Genomic DNA, 16,801 nt, shown 5'->3' on the forward strand with positions numbered 1-16,801 from the left:
TAAACGCGATGTATGGTGTCTTCTCGAGATCGTGGTACCCCTCTGGAGCACCTTCGGGTCCCATGGGTCCCATGGCTTTTAATTTGGGTGTTCCTCACTCATATGCTCCGGCACCTTTCATGCCGTATATGCCAGCCCCGACTCTGTTGTGGCAGTTCCAAGCTCCACCGAGGTCGACGCCGATATCGACGCCGGCTCGGCCGAAGTCGACGACTCCGGTTCCGGCGTCACCGACTCCTAGCAAATCTATGGAGCATCCTTCCAAGCCCTCGGATTCGATTCCGAAGTCGGCTCCGACGCCGTCGAATTCAGCTTTGGATTCGGCTGCACTTCGAGTTAAAATGAGATCTCGGAGAGAAGCTCAACGTCTTCTTGATGAACAGAGAGTTGATGAGTCTTCTTCTGAAGTGGAGGAGGGCGAGCTGGATGGGAGTTGTTTTGAGGACCTAGCAGAGGCGAGTGGTCTCGAATTTTCTCTGGAGTGGTCTTTGCCTTCAGGACCTGATGCACCCTCCAGGGATGTGCAACCATATCATGTTGTCATGAAGAAGGCAGCAGGACTTTTGGGTTTGACATTGCCTACTGTCGAATTTAAGTCGAATTTACTGACTGAGGTTCTTCATTCTCCAAGCTCGGCAGTGGAACCTATACTACCATTTAATGATGCTTTAAAAGATCCCATTATGGAGGTATGGAAAAAGCCTTTTTCTGCTCCTGCAGTTTCAAAAAATGTGGCTAGGAGGTATAGAGTGGCTCCTGAGGATCCTGTTTTTTTGTCTTCACATCCTTCTCCTGAGAGTTTGGTTATTCAGGCCGCTTGTTCTAAAAAATCAGTGGGTGCTTTTCCACAGGTGCCTGGCGACAAAGAGGCCAAGAAACAGGACCAAATTGCAAAAAAGACTTTCTCTTCGGCTAGTATGGCGTTGAAGTCTTCTAATGCCACTTGCCTTATGGGCAGATATATTCATGCTCTTATGGACTCTATGCGATCATTAATCCCTAAGGTCCCTGAGGATAGCAGAAAAGACTTTGAGGAAGCTTTGTCTGATTCTCAAGCAGCAGCCCGTCAGGTCATCCAAAGTGGGCTTGATACTACAGATTCTGTGGCAAGGATTATGGGCACAGCGGTTGCCACGAGGCGCTCAGCCTGGTTGAAGTCGTCTGATTTTTCAGCTGATGTGCAGTCTGCTTTATTGGATTTGCCTTTCAATGGTGAGGGGCTCTTTGGAAGGAAAGCAGACACGGCCTTGGAGAGATTCAAGGACAGCAGGGCGACTGCTAGATCTCTTGGCCTTCAGGTCAGAGGTTCTACGACCAGGAAATTTAGAGGTTTTGGCCGCTCGTCCTTTCGTTCATATAGACAAAGTCAGCAGCAGCAGCAACAACAGCAGCAGCAGAATACCTTGTATAGGTCATACAGAGGAAGACCGAGGGCTCGTCCTGGAGGGCGTCAAGCCTCCTCCTCCTCCGCCTCCTCCAACCCCCCAGCCACAGAGAAGCAGCCCTAGATCCGCCATTCAGGATCATGTAGGCCCAGTGTGGGGTCGGCTTACCCACTTTCTACGGGATTGGGAATCGGTTACATCAGATCTTTGGGTTCGCAATCTCGTAGAAAATGGGTATGCCCTTCCCTTTCGGGAATTCCCTCCCAATTACCCTCCTTGCCAGGGGTATTGCTCGGAGGAACATCTGTTACTCCTTCAGGAGGAAGTCCAAACTCTATTGAAGAAGGGTGCGATAGAGGTGGTCCCAGAGCAGGAAAGGGGTCAGGGATGCTACTCCCGGTATTTCCTGATTCCCAAGAAGGATGGCAGGCTTTGTCCAATCCTGGATCTCAGGATCTTGAATTTTTATCTGAAGCAAGAGAAATTCAAGATGCTCACCCTTGCTCAGGTTCTTCAGGCTCTGCTGGAAGAAGACTGGATGGTGTCACTCGACTTGCAGGATGCGTATTTTCATATTCCAATCCTGAAGTCGCACAGGAGGTATCTCCGTTTTACGGTGGGATCGCAGCACTACCAGTTTGCGGTCCTTCCGTTTGGACTTACTACTGCGCCTCGAGTCTTCACCAAGGTGATGGCAGTGGTGGCGGCGCATCTCAGAAGATCGGGGATTCCTGTATTCCCGTATCTGGACGACTGGCTGATCAAGGCAGAGTCGTCAGAGAGAGTGCTCCAACATCTGCAGGAGACAACTCAGTTGTTGTACAGGTTGGGTTTTTCAATAAATGTACCCAAGTCGCACCTGGTGCCCTCCCAGCGCAACCTGTTCATAGGTGCTGTACTGGACACAACTGTATGTCGTGCGTTCCCTCCCCCTCAAAGGATTCGCGACATACAGGAAATGATTCCTTTATTTTACAATGGAGCAGTCGTTCCAGTCCTGAAGGTCCTTCGCCTGCTCGGTCTGATGGCTTCTTGCATTCTGTTGGTCAACCATGCACGCTGGCACATGAGGGCACTCCAGTGGTGCCTCCGCAGGCAGTGGTATCAGCACAACGGGGATCTCAGGGAGTCAGTGAGGATCTCCAGAGAAACTGCGGCGGATCTGTCTTGGTGAGGCGTGGAAGGCAATCTGTCTCAAGGAAAGCCTTTTCAGCTGCCTCCATCGGTTGCCACAGTGATAATGGATGCATCCACTCTAGGGTGGGGTGCTCATCTGGGGGATCTGGAGGTCAAGGGTCTTTGGTCTCCAGAGGAAAGGTTGCTTCACATCAACCTTCTAGAATTGCGGGCGATACGTTTGGCGCTCAAGGCCTTCCTCCCTTCCCTTCGCGGTCAGTCAGTTCAAGTACTAACGGACAACACGACCGCGATGTGGTATGTCAACAAGCAGGGAGGAGTGGGGTCGCAGTGTCTCTGCAAAGAGGCTCTGCGTCTCTGGTCCTGGGTTCAGGACCATCGGATTTGTCTGATGGCAAATCATCTGGCCGGAGTTCTGAACGTTCGTGCAGACAGTCTCAGTCGGCAGTTCTCTGCCAACCACGAGTGGAGGCTTCACCCGGAGGTGGTTCACGGCATCTTTCAGATGTGGGGGACTCCTCGGGTGGATCTGTTCGCCACTCGCGAGAATGCTCACTGCCCGTCATTCTGCAGTCTCCAGTTTCCGATGCAAGGAGCCTTGGGGGACGCGTTTCAGTTGAGTTGGGCAAATCATCTCTTTTACGCGTTTCCTCCCATACCCTTGATTCCTCAGGTTCTGAGGAAGATTCGCCAGGACCGGGCCCAAGTCATATTGGTCGCCCCGGACTGGCCGAGAAGGGTGTGGTATACAGATCTTCCCCACCTCTCCTCTCACCCGCCGCTCCGTCTCCCTCACAGGGCAGACCTCCTCTCTCAAATGGAGGGGCAGGTTCTACACCCCCACCTCCAGACATTGCACCTTCATGCCTGGAGATTGAACGGGGCAACCTGAATTCCTTTTCCCTCCCGCCTGACATTGTGGATGTCATCTTGTCAGCCAGGCGTGACTCCACTAAGTCCATTTATTCTTATAGATGGTCGAAATTTGTCACGTGGTGTGGGGAAAAGTCTATTGACCCTGTGAGAGCCCATTTGTCTGATGTTCTCCAGTTTGCCCTCTCTCTGGCACAGCAAGGGCTTGCTGTTGCCACAGTGAAGGGTTATCTTTCTGCGCTGTCGGCTTTTCTCTGCTTGCCTGACCAGCCATCTCTTTTTAAGTCTCCGGGGCTTTTAAGATTTTTGAAGGGCCTCACAAATAGGTTCCCTCCTTCTCCTTTTATTGTGCCTCAGTGGGACTTAAATCTTGTTTTGACTTTTCTGATGGGTGCTCCTTTTGAGCCCCTTCACAAATGTCCCATGAGACTTTTAACCTTTAAAACAGTCTTCCTCGTTGCAATAACCTCGGCAAGGAGGGTAAGTGAGCTTCAAGCTCTTAGTTTCAAGCCCCCTTTCTTGACCATTCATGCTGATCGAATGGTTCTTAGGACCAGGGCTGCTTTTCTGCCTAAGGTGGTAACTCCTTTCCACCTGGTCAATCCATTACCTTACCTACCTTCTATCCTCCCCCTCACCCTTTTAAGGAGGAAGAGAGACTGCACCGTCTGGACCCTAAGAGGGCGGTGTCCTTTTACTTGGACACATCCAAGGACTTTCGTTTGGAAGATCAGCTCTTCATTGGGTTTGCTGGCTGCAAGAAAGGAAGAGCGGTCCATAAAAGAACCTTGTCGAGATGGATCGTCCTCTGCATAAAGAACTGCTACTCTTTGGCCGGTAAGGAACCACCAGAGGGTATAAGGGCTCATTCTACAAGGGCTAAGTCTTCGACCTCTGCATTGGCTAGAGGTGTGCCTGTAGAGGATATTTGTAGAGCGGCAACTTGGTCTTCCCTCCACACTTTCGCGAAGCGTTACTGCTTGGATTCCGAGGTGAGGAGGGATGGCCATTTTGCACGCTCTGTCCTTCAGGATTTCCTGGTGTAGAAGATTGGACACCCTCCTCCCGGAGTGGGGACTGCTGTGGGACTCTATTCACAATGTGAGGAATCCACACGGCAGATGTATCTATCAGAAGAACAAGTTACTTCCCTTCGGTAACGCTTTTTCTGGTAGATGCAATATCTGCCTGTGGATTCCTCACTGACCCACCCGCCTCCCCGTTGTCCACTCTCCTATGCCAGATTTTCTGTAATGTAATTATTTTGTTGTCAAGGAGATGTTTCAACTGCTTTCCTGCATTTGCTTTGCTCTGTGTGTTTTGCCTTGACTATTGTGTACTGTGTATACTATGTAAATATCTACTGTCATTGGTCCGTCCGTGTGCCTCGATGGCACGGAAAAAAGGGCGGAACTGATGTCATCACGCCGGCGTGGGCCTATTGTAGGCGTCGGTGACGTCAGCGGAGTCGCGAGCGAGGTCGTGTCTCTATGACGTCTTAGTCCACGTCGGCGCGAGGCTACAAAAAGAATTTCCGAATGTTGCTGACGCAAGGGGATATTCACAAGGTGAGGAATCCACAGGCAGATATTGTATCTACCAGAAAAAGCGTTACCGAAGGTAAGTAACTTGTTCTTCGAGACTCCAGTACAAATCCATATGGTGGATGTTACTGGGACATCTTCGTGCAGAAGACAACTAAGTTAAGCACTCCTTTAGTGCAATATAGCATTAAAAAGGTTTGCAGGTCTGTTTCAGTTTGTTCCAGCAGTGAGAAAAATAGTCTCAGCTTAAAATGGTACTTTCATGGTTGAATTGTTTCTCTTTTAAGCCTTTGCAAACACTAGATGAAAGGTATGCAGCATAGAAGATTGGATTTCTTTTATTAGCCAGTGCATCAGAAAGACAGGTTTGAGAGATAAGGAGTTTCTCATAAAGAGTACCATACATCACGTTCTTTATTCTTCTGAGGGCGAGTACTATAGACAAACACCAGCTTCTTTCTTAAAGCCCACATGAAATTTTATTTTTACCAACTCATGATTCTTTCTGGGTCCATCCCATCTGGCAGAGAGATTGCTTCCTGATTGAATGTCTAAAGGAACCTCCAACTCAACTTGGACAGAACGAGAGGCTTACATTTATCTAACTAGTTGCTTATTTCTTACAGTCAGGAAAACATTTAAGCCATCTTAAACAAAGACGTGCTTGTTGAATTGCAACCTAAAAGTTCTGTGATAAAGACGGCCAGCCACCATTCTTCAGGGAAGCATCAGCATATCAAGTTTGGACAGTGCAAATAAAGCTGCATTCTTACTGGATGTCCTTTCAATTTCCACTTCCATCAAAGAGGTGGAATTCCATAGGCACTTCTACTAACGGGTAATTTTGGAGAATTGGCTTTAGGACAGGCAGTGCTCCAGAACTGCCCTTCTCAGCTACATGGCTATACTCCAAATAGTGTAAATGATTGTGCTTTAAAGTTCTGGAGATAGCCTGCACTTCATTGGCTCTATTTCACACTCAAACACTGAGGTGTATGGTGCATGCAGAATACTATAATGAATATTGTGTATGAGACTATTATATTAAATGTAGGGAAGATTTCCAGCCTGACCTTGTTAACCAATTGAAAGTTTGTGACTCTGAAATATACAAACACTGTAGATTAAGTTACAACGAATTATGAATTTTCTTCTTCTTGGCTCCTTCTTCCAAGGGTTCAGTTAATCGTTCCTGTACTTATCTCCCTCTGTCTAGAATGTTACATGTGTTTGCTGCGTCTGTGTTTTATGTGCCAGGCACTTTTCTCCTTTATTCCTGCTTCTTTGTCGATTTGGGGCTCTTTGTTCTGCCTGGTTATCAGCTGTCTGGTGTTGTCTTCTCTTTATTCTTCTGGTTCCCGTATGTAGTTCTGCTTGTCTTTCCTCGCTTTGATTATACCTCTTTTTTTTGTTCTATTTATTTTTTATTGCATCCAACGTCTTTCTGACTTTAATTTTGTTTCCCCTTACTTCCCTCAGAGTAAGCTGCCTGGTTCTCCTTTGATCCTGATTGCTCCTTCAGGACCCTCCAGTACTACTTTCCCCACCTCTCGAAGGCACCGCTTCTGGCAGTCACAACTCTCCTGCTTGGGAAAGGTAAATTCTCCAAATGATAGATGCAATTTTTCTTCCTTCTTTGCGTATGTCTTAGTTCAATATCATACAGTGTAGGGTTGCTACTTACCTCCATGTCATCAGGACGTCATTTCCATTTCAGGGTTTTCAACAAACAACTTATTGTGTTCTGGAGATTGTCATAGATTGCTTCTACTGTGGTATTTGGAGAATGTTTTTTTTTTTTTGTTTCAAAGATTTTTATTGTGATTTTGTAGAAGATAAATATTCAATAGGAACATATTAGTGAGTCAGATACTATAGTTCGTGTTACAATATGAAGGGGTAAAAACCTATATTCATCGCCTTGCTCTTCCATCTTGGGTTTTCCAATTCGGTTACATTGGGACATCTTACATTGTTTGAGTGTCTACTAGAAGTCCCAAAATGGATGTTCTTCAGAAGTGAGTGTCACGGACTGCAGTTCCCAGTAGTTTTCCTGTCTAAACCCTGAGCAACCTAGACAACACTGGTAGACCTCTCACTATGACTATATGAATGAATGAATGAAAAAACATTTATAGAGCACGAAGATACCCTGGGGCATCCCTGCGCTATTCGCAGACACGGATCAAAGGCCACACCTTACTAAACAGTGACTTTGAAAAGCCATGTTTTAAGTAATTTCCCGGAGAGACAGATGGTTGGATTACTGACGTATGTGAAAGAGAAGGGCATTCCACAGCCTGGCCGCATTATAGGAGAAAGAACGTCCACCACTTCTTGCTCTCTTTATTTTTGGCACTGAGGCGAGCAGCATGTTCCCCGAGCGGAGGCTTCTGTTAGGGTGGTTAGGGATAATCATAGATTGATTACCGGTCCCTTTCCCCAAAAGGACTTGTGGGTAATACAGAGTGCCTTGAATTTGAGTCTCTCCAATATTGGCAGCCAGTGTGGGGCTTTCAACACAGGTTTAGCTGATTGCCGATAAGGGACCTCTAGGAGCAAACGGGCTGCGCAGTTCTGGATAATCTGAAGTCTGCTTGTGGTGGCTATAGGAGCTTCTAATTAGAGTGCATTTCCGTAGTCCATGAGTGAGAGGATCAACGCTTGGACCGTTGTCCTTCTTGCCAGGAACGGGAGCAGAGGAAGAATTTTCCGAAGCATCCTCATAATGCTATACCATGTTGCAGATAGTTTCACTGTTTGGTGTTCAAAAGTCAGAGAGCGATCCAGCCACATGCACAGACTTTTAATTTGATTCTTAGGTGGTGGGGCAGGACCAAAACAATTTGGCCACTGTAGCTCTATTTTAGAAGCTAGGGGGTTGCCTAGGAGCATAAGCTGTGTCTTGTCTCCCTTCAGTTTTAAGCAGGAGAGCTCCATCCATTTGGCAACCTCCTCTAAGCTAGGGCCTAAGCTTGTGAATGAATTGTCCAGGTTATTTAAGGCCATAGCAAGTTCTGTATCTTCGGCGTATGTCCCGATTTTCTTTTTTGCCAAGTGGTTGGACTAACTCAGCCAGCGGCCTCATGTATATATTAAATAACGTGGGGCTCAGGGAGGATCCCTGAGGTACACTGCAGCTGAGGGCCATAGGCTTAGACACTGCTTCTCCCTCAAATACCTGAAAAGATCTGTGTTTTAAGAAGTATTGTAGCCAGGTAATAACTCCCCATGACAAACCCAGTTTCCTCAGTCTAAGGGTCAAGATGTTATGGTTGACGGTGTCGAATGCGGCGCTGAGATCCAGGAGAATAATGGCCGCTGTGCCACCCTGATCCAAAATCCTCCTGGACTCTTCAGTCACCGCTAGGAGTGCTGTCTCTTTCCCATGTAGGGGCCAGAAGCCAGTCTATGAAGAATGAAGCAAGTTATTCGATTCTAGAAACTCAGATAATACTGAATAAACCAGTTTCTCCAGAATTGTCCTGATTACTGAGAGATGGGAAATAAGCTGATAGTTCCCCAGGGACCCTGGGTCCAGATTTGGTTTCTTTAATAGTGCTTTTACAATGACCTATTTCCATGGTAGAGGGACCACTCATGAAGAGAGGAGGATTGTACCCGCTGCTAATTTTATAACGTGTGGGGGGGGGCTGGACCCCATGGTGGTCTTGATTGGATGCGAGCCAGAATGGCTTCTAAAGAGTTAAGATCAAGTAAAGGGATGTGATCCAGTGTTGATTGAGTCTCCGGGGGTATTTATTCATAGAATACGAGACCTTGTGAGTGGTTGTGCAAGGAAATGTGAGATATATATCATGGATTTTTTTATGGAAAAATTCTGCCAGGTTATTTCAACGGGAGAGAGCGCCATCTGGGGTAGCCTGTGGTGTGGGGAGTTTAATAAGAGTTTTGGCAATACGGAAGATCTCTCGCGGCGCATTGGAGGCCAGCAGGATTTTTCCCAATAGTATGCGGCTTGTGCCCTTTTGATTTCGGCCTGATAAATTTTAATAGCCTCCCTATATTTTTATTTCCTTTCCAAGTTTTTAAAGGCTTTTTTAAGTTCGCGGAGCTTTGGCGTGTACCATGGCACGTTGTAAACCCTTAAATTAAAAAAGAAAGGCTTTGTAATTGTTCCAAAAATATTGCACAGCTGCCATCAACCATCAGTCATAGGTTACAACTAATAAAAGGGAAAATGTAGCAAACCTTCACCGCAACTGATTACCCGCCAAATAATGGAGACACAATCCCATATGTTGGGTAACAATTCTAGAGTCCATGTGTTCAGTGAAAGTAATATATTGCTGACAGTGACGATTGACTAAACAATGTCCTTTTATAAAACGCAAATCATACTTCACCAGTGGCACATACATTGTGAGTGTATTGTTTATTTCACACTAGGTTAATGCTGTGCTAAAAGAAGGTGCTCGGATTTTAGCACTGCCACGTGTATTTAAGATCTGCCTTGTCCTAGCCCATTTGAAGTTATCTTTATTCTAAGTGATATCCTGTACTGCTCAAATGCTAAGATTAAGGTTGCAAGTAGGGCTATATTTCTTTGATCTGGTGCACTTCATTTCTTTTTGAATGAAGATGAAGGTGAGCACTACTTGCAGTCACTGATGGAAAGCTGTCCCCAAAGAATATTTAATTTCTCCTTTTCACCATGTCCTCCCCCTTCATGCTGTAGTACTCTGTCTCCTTCTCGGTCACTTTTTTCTTTGTTACTATCTACACATTAATCTCCTTTATCCTGATCTCTCCTTTCATCTATGACAATATTTCTTTACTTCTTCCTGTCTTTACCTCCCTGATGTTATCTCTTTCTGACAAATCCAGTATCTCTTGGTCATTCGCTTTCATACTTTTTCCTGTCTCTTTCACCCACTCTTTCTATCTCTCTGTTACTATCTGGCTGTTTTTTAAAAGTTATCTCTCATAGTTCCACTGTGCTACACTGTTTCTTGCTATTTACTTGTTACAATTATATCTTGTGTGCTTTTAACTTTGGCATGCTTCATTTTCACTCGTAGTCAATCTGTTGCCTTAGTCCCCATATCCGTTCTCTACATTGGTGTAGTTCATTTGTACCTGCCATCATGGGATGGCCCTATTTGAGTGGCACACGTAGGTTTTGTTAATCTATTCTGCTTTCTCTTGTCTCACACAATAAAAATCTACATCTGGGAAAAATAACTTGGAAGCTCATCATGTAAAAGTGAAAAAACACTTCCCAGTATTCTCACCAAATAGAACTACATGCTGGTTCACTGAGTTAATGCTTGACGCTGACCTCCAATATGGTTTGCAGGTCAGTCATTCGAACTGGCAACCCCAACAGATACTTACAAGGTTCATAAATTCAAAATGATTAAATAGGTTAATTGTATGTGGGTTAATAGTACCACATGCAATTTACTGTGCTTAGATGTGTGATATGAAGGCCCAAAAAGGCTAAGAGCATGTTGTAGGAAGCTGGCTCTGTATATACTGTACCAAAATGAGGTATAGTGTGCACGTCGTCCAGTGGAACCCCAAAGGTAGGCAGAGGTAAAAGTAGATAGCACCTTACTCTCTATTTATGGTAGTGTGGGCGAGCAGTAAGGCTTTATTAGAGGGTAGTGTTAAGCATTTGTTATACACACTCAGGCAAGAAATGATGTCACACACTCAAAGACTGAACGCAGACCAATTTGTTTGTTTAAAAAATATGTATTTCTTTAAAAAAAAATTTAAACTCTGTTTATTGAGTTTTTAACACAGAACAATACAAGGGTTGGTATTGCGGCTGAAAGTAGTGACACCTGATCATTCATCCTAGACAGTTCGTGGCAATTCAACAGTATAATACAGTAGTAGACGGTCATCAGAGTAAATACATTGTATGTCAATCAGGGATAGTCCCGCAGTGCCATTGTACATTAGTGCCACGTTGCAGCTCATCGCGAGGGAATGTAAAGGGTAGTATCTAGTGTTTCATGAACATTGAACATCGGCAAGTTATACTAGTCGTTAGGTCATACAATCACATATGCAGCAAATGTTCATACTCTTAAGCCACCTATTGATGGCACCACATGTATGGTTAGACACATCTCACCTGGCTATCACCGCCACCCCGGATCCCACCTCCGTCTTGACCCTCATCCCCATCTACCTGAACTAGCAGATATCCGACTAGAGGACCCCAAATATCATTAGGCCTGCTGCAAATAGGAAGTAATTCAGCAAAAATCGCGTATTGTTCCTGACAAGGAGTCATATCTGCGAGCCAGTCTTTAAACTATGGGGCCCTTCCACGACCCCATCTACATGCAACGTGCGGTTTTGCAAGAAGCAAAGCAATATCTAAGAATTTCCTGCAGGTCTTAGGGATGTGTGGTGTGTGCCCCATGAGCATTAGTAATGGATCAGGATTTATGGATTCTCCAACCATAGATTCAAGGGCTCCATGCACCTGCTGCCAATAGGTATGGACAAGGGGGCATTCCCAGGCGAGATGCAGGAAACCAGCATGTTCCGCGCGGCAGCGTTCACATCTATCGTCATTGGACAAGCGGAATTTGTATTTTTTGACCGGTGTATAGTACAGTCGCTGTAAGAACTTGTAGTGGATCATCTTGAGCCTACTGCTGGCCGATATCCGAGCCGTGAGGTTACAGCAGTATAGCCACTGTTCATCAGTGATCTCAGTTGCCAGGTCAGCAGCCCAATGCATTCTGGCCGAGTTCTCCGGCCCCGGACTGCACGCCCTGATATGGCGATACATGCCCGACACCAAATGTGAACCTTCTTGCGAGCACAACATGAAGTAAAGTGGGGATAGGACCTCAGGCTCACTGGGAAAGTCAGGTAGGATTTCCTTCATCCCTTGGCGTAGTCGTAGGTAATAGAACATATCAAGTGGAGTCTGTCGTGAGAAGTAAAAAACAAATCCGCAGATTTGAACTGGCCAGTGGAGAAGAGGTCGCCCCAACAGGTGACTCGCGGGCGCCTATAGAGCAACCGGAAGCCATGTTCCTGTAGGAGTTCAAGCTTAGGGTGGTATGCCAGTGGCAGCCGGGGAGAATACAGCAAGTCGCAGTCCAGCCTCTTAGCCATGCGGCCTCAGGCATCTATAGTGCATGTGACTGAGGTATGAGATGTTTCTATGGACGTCACTGGGCAGTGTAGGAGCCCATTGAGGGGGAGGGGGTTCGCGATCCAGTCTTCAACTGCCAATTGAGGCATGAAAGGAGTGGGAATCATCCAGTGATAGGCATAATGCGCTTGAGCACATAGGTAATAAGCCTCAAAGTCAGGTATATCGAAACCCCCCTTATCGTATGGTTGAATCAGCATTGACCATCTCCGCCGTGGGTGTTTACCCCCCCAGAATAAGTAACATTACTCCGACTTTAATGTTTTAAAGAAAAACGCACCTGGGTAGTAAGGGATATTAAGGAAAAGGTACAGAAATCGGGCTAGCACCATCATTTTGATAAGCGATGCCCTCCCCGCCATGGAGAGGGGAAGGGAGATCCAACGATCTACCGATGCGGTAAGTTTCGTGACTGCCACACCATAGTTTAAACGCAATGTTTCGTCTTTATCATGCGAGATTTGGATACCTAGGTAGCTTAAATCCGAACGACACCACTCTAAAGGGAAGTCGAGTGGGAAATCAGCAACCGCATCCGTGAGTGGGTAAAATTGTGACTTGGCCCAGTTTATGTGTACTCCAGACAATCTACCGAAGACAACAAATTCCCTGAGCAAGGGATTTAAGTTACGCGCCGGATGTTTGACAAATAGCGTCATGTCGTCGACATATAACGACACATCGATCTGATGCTGGAAGCAGCGAACCACGCCCTCTCGGTGCAACTGGCGAAGCCTGCAGGCCAGTGGCTCGACGGCTATCGCGAACAGAAGAGGGGATAGCGGGCATCCCTGTCGGGTGCCCCTTGTGATTGCAATGGAGGGAGAAAGGCGGCCATTAATCAGGACTTTCGCTGTAGGTTGCGTATACAGCAATTGGACCCAGGAGATAAATAATTTAGGGAACCCTATACGCTACATGAAGGTTGAACAAGTACGACCATTCGACCGAATCGAAGGCTTTAGTGGCATCCAGAAAAACCGCTTCAACTGGGAGATCAGGGTGCACTGTGCGGAGCAGGGAAAATAATGTGCGTAGGTTATGGGATGTGGATCTACCCGGGACAATCCCAGACTGGTCGGGTAATACGATCCGGGTCATCAGAAGGGACAGTCTGGTAGCCAGCACCTTCGCCAGTATTTTTACATCACAATTCAAGAGTGAAAGCGGGCGATAGGAGTCACAGGCACTGGGGCTCTTGCCAGGTTTCAGTAGTGAAGTAATCACAACTTCGCCCATTGAGCAGGGGAGAACCCCGTCAATCAGAGACTCCTCGAAGACCTCGCGGAGGACAGGGGCCATAATGTCTATATATGCTTTATAAAACTCGGCTGGAATCCCGTCTAGGCCGGGCGCTTTTCCATTTTTGAGTGACCTAATAGCATCCCTGATTTCATCCAGTTCGAAAGGGGCGGCCAGAAAGGCCCTGTCTCCATCACTGAGCCAGCAGAGAGCCACATCACCAAGGTAGTCATTATACGACACGTCAGTGGTCGTGGCCGTGGTATACAGCGCATGATAATGAGACATGAAAGCAGTTAATAGGTCATCCGAGTCTCAAACTGTATGTCCCTGTTCGCCTATAACCTCTAGAATTGTATTATGAATGTGCGGGGTGCGCGTCAACACTGCCAGGGCCTTGCCAGGTCTGTCTCCCTCACGGTATTTTCTCGCCTGCCAGTGTTTCCCTTTAAACTTGGCTTCCCTGTTCGCTTCATCCTCGTATCGTGTCAGTTTATCTCTGAACTCTGCATGGGTTTCAGTACTATCCCCCTCTACCATCCGAGCTTCCAAGTCCTTTAATTTGCTATCGAGTGTGCGAATTGTGCGTTGAATGTCGCGCAAGACCCCAAAGCTTTTCGATATACAATGCCCCCTAATCGTAACCTTAAATGCTTCCCAAATGTGTTCGACCGAGTCCACAGACCCCTTGTTTCTAGGAAAGAAAGCGGCAATCTCCTCACCAAGTTCAGTGCGGAATATGGTGTCCAACAGGGCCGCTGGCTGCAGCCTCCAGTGTGGTCTAGGGTTGTCCCATCTAGGCACCTGTAGGTGTAGCAGGACCGGACTATGGTCAGAGTATGTCCTCGGGAGGTGCGCCACCCCGGTCACCCCCACACAAATCTCTCTAGACGTAACAATGTAGTCCAGATGCGCCCACGTGCCTGTCAGTAATGTAAAAAGTGTGCCCTCCTTCCGCCCTCTGAGATCACGCCCTCCAGAGCCTCCCTGGACCTAGGTTTGTAATGCGTCACTCCGTCTGCCCTATCCAGATGGGGCACCAGTGCTAAGTTAAAGTGCCCCCCCCCCCAAATAACGTGTCGGGACCCTACGTCCAGAATTTTGCCCCAAATTGTGGTAAAAAAATAGTGGTATATCCACATTAGGTGCATAACAGTTTACTAAAGAGATGGTGTCACGACCTAGGCGTCCCCACATCAGGGCAAAGCGTTCCTCTGCATCCGTCAATTCGCCACATACTTGAAATGGCACAGTACGCCTAATCAGGATGGCAACCCCCCTCGCATAAGTGGAATAAGACGAAAAAACACGGGCGTTTGCCCATTTGCTTGCGAAGGTAGTACGTGCCTGCGGTGATGTGTGTTTCCTGCAACATGGCAACCTGAACTTGGTGGCGGTCTAAGTAAGCAATCACATTTCGACACTTTTTGGCATTGTTAAGACCCCTTATGTTCCATGACATACAACTCAATCGTGCATCAGACCCCAGTCCCGCCATAAGCTAGGGTACATCATAGAAGTGTAGCATGCCATAGTAGCCTCTATAGAACCATCTCTTCTCAGGTGATGCCGAACACCACAATGTCCAACCAACCATCCTACCACCCTGTAAAACAATATTCCCTCCTCAAAGAACTCGTCCCCCCTCCCACTACTGCATCCCAATCATGCCAGCAGCCAACCGTTCGCACCCTTCCCCTCCCCCCCCCACAACTTCCACAACTTGTTACTCCAGTATTGGAAGTTTCATAGATTCCCATAGCTTGTATCATTCCCCGTCGTCAGAATGGGAGCCTCGGTAATTATATATATATATATATATATATATATATATATATATATATATATATATATATATATATATATATATATATATATATATATATATATATATATATATACACACACACGCATATATATATATACACACACACGCATATATATATATATACACACATACACAGGTAGTAAACCAAAAGAGGAAAAATTAGGCCTAGGCCTTATACCATTTTGTAGCCTATAGGTGTCCTTTTGTAAAAAAGACCCAAATGTAGAGCACCAACCAATCAGAACAGCCTCACCCTGTGGAACCTTCCTGAGAAAGCTCAGAGCCTCAGATTTTCTACCGCACGTTGGTGATAGGGAGTCTCCATAGAGCTCTGCTCTAGTTTTTCTTTTGAGGTACTGTTTTCTACTAAATCTTTACAGGATTTCTTAACATCTTTATATAATGGTGGACAAGGAGAAGAAAAGCCTGTTCAGGCCTTGTGCCACATGTTCTAAAAAACGACTTTTTGCTGAGGATAAGCACAAGGATTGTATATACTGCTTATACCCAGATCATAAGGTGGCAGACTGTAAGATCTGCAGAACCTTTTCAACCAAGACCCTACGTGACAGTGAGGGGCGTCTGCTGACATGGTTACAGAAGATGAAGTCGAGAGATATTATTTCCAGTGATGAAGAGGATGCTGCTTCAACTACGTCTTCGAAGAGGTCACTGAAGAGGGGTAGGTCATCTGCTTCAGTTTCTTTGGAACCCCCCTCGAAGGCTGTGCGTGGGACCTCTGACAAGTCTGGCAAGCCTGGGCCTGGCGAATCTCCTCACGGAAGTGAAAAGGAGAGGGAGAGGCCGGTACCTGAGGTACCAAGATCAAAGAAAGATGATGGCTCGGCTGGGCCATCCCATCAGCCTGATGGATCTAAAACTTTGAGGAAGACAGCTGTAGAGGTTTCCTCAGTGGCTAAAGTTAAAGAAGCAAAGACTACGTCGACGACATCGTCGTCGAGTTTACCACCGACGACAACATCTTCTTTACCGTCGACGAAGAAGAAGCTTCCGTCGACGGCGACGATGAGAACTACACCGACGACGACGACCACGTTGACGACGACCACGTCGACGACGACAATTCCTTCGACGATGACTATCTCGTCGACGACGACTATCCCGTCGACGATGACTTCGACGACGGCAAAGCCAATTCTGTCGTCGACGACCTCGACGGCGCCACCGTCGACGATGGAAGGGTCGACGTTAGTGAGGGCTGAGCACCCTAGAAAAAGACGTATTACGCCGGATATGACTTCGCCGAGGAAGGTAGATCCATTACCTCCGGCCTTATTGTTTGACGAGGAAGAATATTCGGATGAGGAAGATGGTGAATTTGGGGATGCATGTAGTCCATCACAATTGCACCTAAAGTTTCATGACTCTGAGCCAGAGAATAAATATTTTTATAATCAACAACAACAACAGCAGCAGGATCGCGTACAATATCAGGATGTCTCGAACCAGCAGGGTTTGGTCTCAATGCCGTTGACTCTGCTTACGGACTTACGAGCTATGTTGGAGGAATATCGTAGCAGGCAAGCGTCGCGTCCAGTGCAGGATCAGGCGCAGGAGCAATCTCAATTGTCGGCTGCTTGTTCTTCATGGCCCCAGCATGTAGAGGAGGCTGTAGAAGTTC

At 46.7% G+C, this 16,801-nt stretch overlaps 1 protein-coding gene across 12 annotated transcripts in view; it reads left to right on the forward strand.

The window, feature by feature from the left end:
* Positions 1-16,801, forward strand: part of KANSL3 (KAT8 regulatory NSL complex subunit 3) — a 517,274-nt gene that overhangs the window by 119,716 nt on the left and 380,757 nt on the right. For all 12 annotated transcript variants that reach the window (XM_078666984.1, XM_078666988.1, XM_078666986.1 and 9 more), the window contains exon 7: positions 6,419-6,535. In XM_078666984.1, the coding sequence (XP_078523110.1) occupies positions 6,419-6,535 (117 nt within the window). The remainder of the gene's footprint in view (positions 1-6,418; positions 6,536-16,801) is intronic.

This window comes from Lissotriton helveticus, chromosome 11 (genome assembly GCF_964261635.1).
Source record: "Lissotriton helveticus chromosome 11, aLisHel1.1, whole genome shotgun sequence".
In the NCBI taxonomy this organism is placed as follows: domain Eukaryota; kingdom Metazoa; phylum Chordata; class Amphibia; order Caudata; family Salamandridae; genus Lissotriton; species Lissotriton helveticus.